The sequence below is a fragment of the Triticum aestivum genome, unplaced genomic scaffold (assembly GCF_018294505.1).
Source record: "Triticum aestivum cultivar Chinese Spring unplaced genomic scaffold, IWGSC CS RefSeq v2.1 scaffold172968, whole genome shotgun sequence".
Lineage (NCBI taxonomy): Eukaryota > Viridiplantae > Streptophyta > Magnoliopsida > Poales > Poaceae > Triticum > Triticum aestivum.
Window position 1 is genome coordinate 1,407 of NW_025229973.1, and position 8,743 is coordinate 10,149.

Genomic DNA, 8,743 nt, shown 5'->3' on the forward strand with positions numbered 1-8,743 from the left:
TGCACCGGAACGGGCGGGGGCGGCAGCCAACCTAGCGTCCGGTGCGGCGGCTCGAAACTGTCTGTCATGCGTGTCCCGCGAGACTCCTACGCGCGTGTCCTGCGAGCGTGTGAGAAAACAGATCGAAGCGGTATCACTTGGCAGTGGCATTGGTGGGTAAAGCATTCAGCTTTGAGAGGACGGCCATAACCGGTTGCTTTAGAAGATGAGAAGTTGGGGTACCCCCAACTGCGAAATTTGCACTAAAAAGAAGCTACAGATTCTCAAAAACTGATGTGAAATTTTACCCCTTTGGTTAGCTTTTAACATCTTCAAACCAGAAGTTGGTGAAAAAAGCTCAACCAAACACAACCTTAGTCTTGGAATCGCGCATGACAATTCCTGCTCCTACTGCTATGCTTTGACTGGTACACACACAAGAACGATGGAAAATTAGTAGTAAATTGAGCCCAATGAAAAGTAGTGGCTGTCGTACAATCTATCCCGACTAGCCTATCAAGTTCTATGGCACCATGACTTCGCCTTGATAAGTCCAAGTCAACCATGGAGTTTTTTCCGTCTCGCAAATAATTAGGGTTCCCTCGCAAAATAATAATAATAATTAGGGTTAATATCGGCACTGTGAAAGGCCTATTTTTCAAATAAATTACATTGGAATTTTGGAGGATTCGAATCTAGGAATACACGCAAGAGTTATAAACCGGTACTAGCACTCATTGCCCGAAAATATTTCTCTGTCGTAGTTGAAATGTGTTATCTTTTCTTCAATAGTAGTAGTACATTATGATTATCATTTGCATTTATGACCAGGCAAAAAAATACTGTCATGCGTGGCCCCACTCTTGCCAGTGACAATGTCCCAACTAGGGCGTTGTTGTTCCTGTTGCTTTCTCTGAAGCCTGAACTTCCTGCTTGGCACCTGATGCTATCTTGCAGGAACAAAACAAAGAGACATACTAAAAGGCATGGTTGCTTTAGGCGAAAGGATTGGGACGCGGAGTAACTGCACGCGAGCTCATATGAGCTTGCTATCCACAGCATTGGTGAGTGTGTGCGGATCTGTGTCAATATATTATACAAGCTCGACTGGTCTCCAGGAAAATGAGCACTGTTGCGAAATACGTACCCGGCAGATGTGGGGTAGTGGGCCTAGGTGACGGGGAACGGAAGGCGGAGTAGATGCGCGGTTGGACGGCCGTTCCCCGCCGGAGAGGTGTTCCATGGATCAGAACCGGAGCCGCCGTCTGATCCATGGATCTAAAAAATCGCTATACGGTGGGGACGCACCAGCCTCGAATTGAATGCACCAGCGAGTTCTCGACCAGAGAACGAGTGGGGTTTGTGAAGCGGAGGAGTGCGATTAGGGGGCAAGGAGTGGCGGCGGCGGCGATCCACCATGGAATTCCTGATGCAGCCCATCGGCAGGTACGTGGACCCTTTCTTCTCCGGCGAGGTTGTCGGCATTTTTTCGTGCCGCAGTGTGCCTGAGTGCAAGCGATTTTGGTTGCTTCACGTGATTTAGATCTGCTGTGCTGGAGGAGGTTGGAGAGAGTTTGATGCCTGCCCCGGTAGTTGTGAATGGCGGCCTACTGGCGTACCAGACGGAGCCCGAGCCGGCGGCCCTGGAGCCGGCGGTGTCGGTGCAGGAAAGGATGGTGAAAACGGAGAGGCGCAGATCTTGTCGGGCAAGAGGTAGCACTCCCCTCCGACGTCTGAACTGTCAACTGGGAAGATGAATCCCGAAGCACCCGGGTGGAATAAGAGGTGAGTACAGTACAGGAGCTTGACTGTCTATCGTTAATTCAGTTAGATGTTGTAGTGTGGGGATGAAGAACAGAGGCACATATAGTCTCCTAGGTTCAGAAAGAAGGTAGTTCAGTCCATTCAGTTAACTGATGGTAAATTGATTGGGTGGTTGCAGGCTTAGGACTGGAGCTGCAGCACCAAGCAGGGGCGCCATGCCCTACTCGGATCAGTGCGTTCGAGAAGGCTATGAGGTGTTTCGCAGAGAACCCGACAGAGAATGTGATCACACCTGTACTGTACTTGGCACCTCATTCGACTTTGTGGGTGAGGCCTATGACTTCTACAACCTGTATTCATGGGAAAAAGGTTTTGGCATACGGTATAGGAAGATCCGGCTAAATGTGGAGTGGACGAAATGCATGCAAGATATATTCTGTGGTTGTGAGGTGAGTCAAATTTTTGATGCCATCGTTCATGAATGTTGGGTGCAGCGGATACATTCAAGTGTATTCTTTGTACTGGCATCTGATTAAAAGGTTTTTCATACCCTGATGCAGGGTAAAGCAGGTGTAGAGAACACAAGGCTCGTGCAGATGTGAATGCCCTGCACTGATAAGACTTCTACTGGGAAGAAGACAATGGGTGGTGTATCGTAGAGCATAGAGAGAATCATAACCATTCACTTTCCCCTAATTTCGGTGAGACAATCCATTGGCCATCACATAAGCATATTGACATGTACAGCTGAGATCTCATAAAGCAACTCAGGCAAAACAATGTCAATGAGTTTCCGGCACGTCTGGGCTGGGGACTTCTCTCCCCCTGAATTTGCTGCGCACTTCCATGGACGCCGAGAAGAGGTTGGGAGAGAGTGGAGGCCCTGGGAAGAAGATGATGCCATTTCCCATCAGCAGGTAAAAGCTGTAACATTGCCATGTGTTGAGTATTATGTTTATTTAGGAAATATGAGATAGACTAGGATATGTTCCGGCTTGTCTTGTACTCCAAGTTGACCATGTACTCCTATATATATGCCCACGAGGCTCAAGCAATACAACGAACAACAATTCCACCAAACCCTCTCTCCCTTCTAACACCCTGATTTCCTACAAATTGCAGCGCACACTTGCCAATTTTGAGTCTGTCCTGTAATCTGATTCTCGCCAGATTCCCTTTGACATAGGAGCTGGTTTGCAGGACGGTACGCCTATCGGCAGTCTAGAGCAATCGTCGGCTGCAGCGATGAGCGCGGCCGCACATATCCGTGAGGAACAAGCAGGCGTGAAATGGAGGATGGCAAAGCTTGTCCACGGTATTGGAGCTGTCGACCGGCATGGTGAATCCGCAAGCCCCGGGGTGGACATAAAGGTGTGTGCGGTTTAGAAATTCTTATATACTTTGGTTGTGTCTGATAGCACTATTGCTGAGATTCTTTTCCTCTGAAATCTGGATCAGATTAGTGCGGGATGTAGATTTGTGGCAACTAGTTATGGAATGGTGGACCTCAGCATCTCGAAAAGGGGAAAATGACGTGATGATTTTGTTGTTGTGTACAGTATAACTAGAAACTAGTGTCCTTAGCAATCACCACCATTCAACTGTTCCCAATCCACATATGATTAACGGTGTTTTGGTTATTCATCGCAGGCTTGAAATGTACATATAGTTCAAGCATTTATTTCTAGAGCGATTGAACTATATATTGCTTTTCAGTTTATTCGTGTGGAGTGCTAGATTAATTACTTCCAAGTATATTTATAGATAACAATAGAAAACAGAAATCTGGGTTTTGTAACTTTTTTTCTGTTGGACCTGCATAGTGGATGCATGCCGTTGATCATCCACTGAGGCATCAAGATGAGCAACATCCTGATGGACAAGCAGCTGCGATCAAAGGTTTCAGACTTCGGGCTGTCGAAGCATGGTCACAGAGGAGTCCCACACCAAAACCAATATCTGTGGCATGCTGGGCTAGATCCGCAGTCACTACTCAACAGCCTTGTACTTTTGTTGCTTTCATCTTGGGTCCTACGCACTTCTAGCTGATTGTTCGGTGATCTATACCTTTGTTCTCATGTTACAACTACAGGCCATTAGTTAGGCATAAAAGTGATTTCTTTGCAGCATGCAGGTTATGTGCAGTGTGTCCATGCCGTTAAAGAATCTCATATTGCTTTCAAACTTCTACCATAGATATTTATTTTCTTTGGCCTAGCTGGTTCTGATCATATCAAACCACTTAAGAAAGGCGCTACAGAATTTTGTCGATGGAGCTCACTCAAAATATTGGTTTATCATGTAATGTAACATCAATACTTTTTAGTCCAACTAGGATTTCTTTCATTATTGGATCTTAAGTGTTTGCTAGGATAAGTTAATCGTTCTTAAGGTAGCTTCAGTCATGGACCTTGAATAAGTGTGTCATTTCTAATTTTATCAATTTATTTCCTGCACAGCTGATTTCTGGTATGCCATGGCGATATATTTTAGTGTTGCTCATGCTGTTGATTTGGTGTGGTATGTCTTATCTATCCATGTGCTGCTTTGAATGATTATTATTTATTATATTATCTATATAGGTTAGACAAATTTGTTAAATCTTACGATTTACATATTTCTCCTGATGCAACCAATCACTATACTATTATTTCTTTGTGGATGGAGGACATGCAATGCTTTTTTCCATTGGTTTTAACTTCTAAGTATGATGAACATGTTCGCTAACATCTATCACATGTAGAGACAGTAGTAATGCATTCTGATGTTCAAATAAGATAAGCTACTTGCATTGCGAGACATGTATGAAGGGGATCATCTCGACACCTTTTCCCTCCAGACCTCTATACTTTTTGGAAATTCGTGCAATATTTTTAGATCACAATTTACCTTTAAAATCTACCTATGACGATGGGCTGCATGAGGATAACCTGATTAACGATGAGCTCACCCGTGGTGTTGACAACCTCCTTATAATTTCTGAAACGATGTACAAAGATTAAATAAGGTTTAGTTACTTGCTTACAGATCTATCATTGATCGAATAAAATGTGAAGAAAAAACTGTTGTTTATTGTCTCTGCACAATATAACGTATACAAAATACTTATGTGACACCTATTGTCCTCACTTCCATGTTTTTCCACTCCAGTGTCGTTGTCTAGACTATGACCTCTGCCTTCTGATGTTTCGTTTTTCTCTGCTGCTAGGTATTTTTCTTGTATTCCTGGTTTTTTGTTTATACAGCTACCTTTTCCATTGGTTGCTCATTGGATTTGATGCATCTAACCTGTCCATATCATTACTGGATACATTAGTCTCTCCATTGATGTTGTTGGGTGTGTTTATGTTTCTGTTCTTCACTGTCCTGGTTAGGAACAAGGTGTTTGCTAGCGCCAATGCTGCTTTCTGATGACGACAAAGTTGTTTCCAATTGGTTTCTTAGGGTCGCCTTGATGAGCGTGCTGAGGAATTACAACCGGAACTCCCTCAGCGATGGTACAACTTTCATACATGCCGAACGCACCACTTCCTGATGTAGCCTTTGACTGATCTACCTTTAGTTATCTCAATTCAACCGCGAGTCAGAGAAGTATGAAGAGAAGATGACTAGAATTGCATGTTGCTGCTTGAATGATATTATCAAGGGCTGGAACCAGGGGAATTCTTGATAATAACCTTGTTTTGTTTTGTGATAAATGATAGGGGAGGCCGCTAATGAGGGCAAACTTAGCTATTGAGGACCATGCTGTGAAGATATACACAATGGCTATACTCAAGCAATTCGGACAATCCTGTATGAGTGCATCTGTTGTATGAAAGTTGTGCTTCTGATGCCATCTGTATCTGAAAGTTGCACTTCTGCCGACACATTTAGTGGAACATCAGTGGTATGATATAGTGTTGTTCGAACTGGGTGTTTAGTCTTTAGTTGATGCTGTGGAATACAATTGGTAGTAAGCTCTTCATTGTACTAGTGAAAGCGTAGATGTGCAATGCAAATGATGTGTAGTTGAGCATTTTGGATTGAGTTTTCATAGATTTCCATTCTGCTGCCAGCCTTGGGTATCTGTTTTCAAATGATCTGCCTTACTACTTGTGGTGGTGTGAGTAAATGTTCATACAAAAAAATATTAGGCTCGTGACTGTTGCTACAAGTTTCAGAACTGCTTGTGTTAGTTGGTCATTGATTGATTTTTGTCAAATAACTGAATGTTACCAAATGTCGGGGATGAGCATTGATTGTTTTTTTTGACACATGTGCAAGCAGCACCACCTCCATTGAGAACAGTTTAAATTTTTGAATTGTATATGGTTGGGCGGGGGCAATGTTTTGTGTATTAAAATAGTACTTGGGGTTTGTAGAGGCAGGATGGGAGGCAGGTGAGGCGGTCAGTCCAGGAATGCAGTAAATATGCGGCAGTGAACAGACGGCAACCGAGCCGTGGCCCGGGTGTTAAATGGCCATCTGTGCGGATGAGTCTCTAACGGTGGCCGTCGCATTTACGAGCCGACAACGGTGGGCCTGTCTGCAGGCTTTTGGAGAAATACGGGATAGACAGCATCGCTATACAATTTTATATACAAGAAGCGGCTCGAATCTAGACATGAACAGGCGATGAAGATAACGAGCTCATCTGAGCTCCAGCTCAGAACAACACTTTCGAAAGGATTGGACTTGTTAGTCGGTAGGCATATCTTTGGACGGCTACGGGAATTGACGGAAAATTCTTCAGAATTTGGCTGGCTCATCGCCTCTTTCCTTGATCGGTAGCTAGATGTAGACGTATCTGTAGAAAAATAAGCGGTTGATGGCACTTGGTTTTAGCATCAAATCAACATAGAGCAGAGTAGCCTTTGGTTTCTGAATGCTGTTGCGTGCTGATGGGCGGTAGGTATATAACAGGATTCCATTCCATGGACATGGATGTCGGTCAGCAGCTCGATCGCTGGATGTTAATCCGTAACGCTATCCAATAATTATATGCCGAAAGCACATGAGATGAGAGGGTCACGGTCAATCCAGCTTTGAGAAAACGGATCGGTTCCGTCATCTGTCTTGGACGGCATGGGAACAGAAGATGGGCGCCAACAGCTCTCAGGCTGGGAGCAATCTGATGTTGTTGATGGAGGAAAGTGAGGTGGTGCAAAAGCATTTAATGGAGGATTATGTGTATTCTTTTTTCTTTTACACAGGACTTATTTACCCCTGAAATTCTTTCTTGCTACTAGTAATTAGTACGTACTATATTTTCTCCTTATTGAGAGAAAGTATGGAATGACAAGTATAAATCGATTCGATGGCTGAATGGTGGTGGCCTAGTGGGGTGTACTAATTTTTTGTTTTGACAGCAGTGGGGTGTACTAAATTAATTAAGCATTTGACCAAGTTCCAAACTGATCATGTGGTAACGTGGGCATGGCCTAGCTGTCGAGTTTGACGAGTGTCCACTCCACCCAATGGCGTTCCATGCCCTCCCAACATATATACATCCACCACACCACATGTCTAGTAAGTACTCTACGTGCTTATCCTCTGTCGGCATCCCTCCAATTTTCTTATGCCAAGTTGTTTAATTCGTGCGCTCCAAGAACCAACAAAATTTACTCCAACTTGCTGCGTACTAGTAGAAACTTGTTGATCCGGCTAGTAGAAACCGTGTAGAGGTAATTAGCTAGGTTATCACACAAAATCAATTAAAAAACATTTACACGTGAGCCACAGCGAAATCATGTGGCTCGAATATCACTCCTCAGTCCTAGCTCGCTGTCGCTCACAAAACCGTGAGGCTACTGGAAATGCATTGTGGAGAAGACCCTGTGACTGAAGAACGACGACCTAAAGCCGCCGGAGCGTACGTGGATGCGAGCCACCCACCGGGCCTGCCGGGACCTGCAACGCGATGGAAGGTTGACTCGTCATAATCGGAGACCTTGGAGGAGCTAGGCGGCATGCAGCAGTATACGTACTGGGTTCACTCTCGTGGCATCGCGGTATTATGATCTTCGTCGTCGTCGTCGTTGCGTTCGTCGAACGAGCCGAGCATGCATGTATATTACTCCCTCTGTAAACTAATATAAGAGCGTTTAGATCACTATTTTAGTAATCTAAACACTCTTATATTAGTTTACGGAGAAAGTACTAAGATGCAACTTGCATTACTGCATAGTACGAGCGTGTCATCCATGTCATGTTCAGCGTTCCAACCGCGGCCACTGTTGCCAACTTAACTGCAGGGTCCCCTGACTCTGATCTCAATCCTGATCCACTCGTATATACGTATGTTCCGATTTTCAACGTGCTGAGATCGAAAGCTAGTACTCCTAGTAGTAGTGTCTTGTGCTTTAATTTGTCAACGGTCGCCGAAGTCGGGCGAGCTAGCTGTCCCCGCGCCTCTGGATCGACGTGCTGCGTGTGTCGGGTCGGGTCGCCGCCGTGTCTATACATGACGCGGCCGTCGTCGCCGGGAGAAACTTCCAAGAATGAACCGTGAGGTGCCTAGCTACTTGCCGTCGATCTACTACTCATCACCGAGCATGTGAAGTTAGCTAGCAATGGCATCGATGGATCCTGCTCCACTCTCACCATCGTACTTACTACTACCCCTAACACATTAGATTCGTTCTCGATCTGACACTGGCGGTGACTAAGTAACAAAAGGGAAGACTTGGGACGCGTCGGCATGTGCAAGAGGTACATACGTCTGGACCATATCACGTGCTTCTTGGCCTTTCGATGTATGGATGTATGTGTGCCTGTTGCTGTTGGCATGCAGGTCGTGGTTGTTTTATCAGCTGGCTTGCGTTTTGAAGTAAAAGGGCGCGTCCGTTAATCCTTCTAGCCAGCTTGCCACAGTTTTATCAGCTAGGTGAATGGGTAAAGATGTACTCCCTCCTTTCTAAAATATAAGGCGCCGATTGACTTTTTTTTGTCTTCGTTACACAACTTTGACAGTGATTTTCACGTATTCCATGTCTAAAAAATTAATATACAAACATAT

The 8,743-nt window shown here is 44.8% G+C and overlaps 1 protein-coding gene across 25 annotated transcripts; it reads left to right on the forward strand.

Annotated features, from left to right (window-relative positions):
• Window positions 1–1,097: 1,097 nt before the first annotated feature.
• LOC123175221 (uncharacterized) lies at window positions 1,098–5,908 on the forward strand. 25 transcript variants are annotated; one of them, XR_006487709.1, is made up of 9 exons: window positions 1,098–1,425; window positions 1,523–1,764; window positions 1,922–2,192; window positions 2,304–2,660; window positions 2,944–3,114; window positions 3,202–4,044; window positions 4,203–4,263; window positions 5,118–5,240; window positions 5,448–5,908. XR_006487709.1 is itself a non-coding variant. In XM_044590183.1 (8 exons), exons 4-8 carry the CDS (start codon window positions 2,523–2,525, stop codon window positions 5,480–5,482), a joined length of 528 nt encoding a protein of 175 aa, XP_044446118.1. In that variant the 5' UTR covers window positions 1,098–1,425; window positions 1,523–1,764; window positions 1,922–2,192; window positions 2,304–2,522; the 3' UTR covers window positions 5,483–5,908. The 25 variants fall into 25 exon arrangements, 2 of the variants coding, with proteins under 2 accessions (XP_044446118.1, XP_044446117.1); XR_006487710.1 differs by having other exon boundaries at window positions 5,188–5,240; XR_006487703.1 differs by having other exon boundaries at window positions 3,202–4,263.
• Window positions 5,909–8,743: the final 2,835 nt, after the last annotated feature.

What these genes read in the sequence shown, in the direction of transcription:
- LOC123175221 (XM_044590182.1), top strand. Translation starts at nt 2,523, where the DNA reads ATGTCAATGAGTTTCCGGCACGTCTGGGCTGGGGACTTCTCTCCCCCT. An exon ending in GCCCCGGGGTGGACATAAAG is followed by an intron (nt 3,115 to 4,202) that starts GTGTGTGCGGTT and finishes TTTCCTGCACAG; the next exon opens with CTGATTTCTGGTATGCCATG. An exon ending in CATGCTGTTGATTTGGTGTG is followed by an intron (nt 4,264 to 5,117) that starts GTATGTCTTATC and finishes TGTCCTGGTTAG; the next exon opens with GAACAAGGTGTTTGCTAGCG.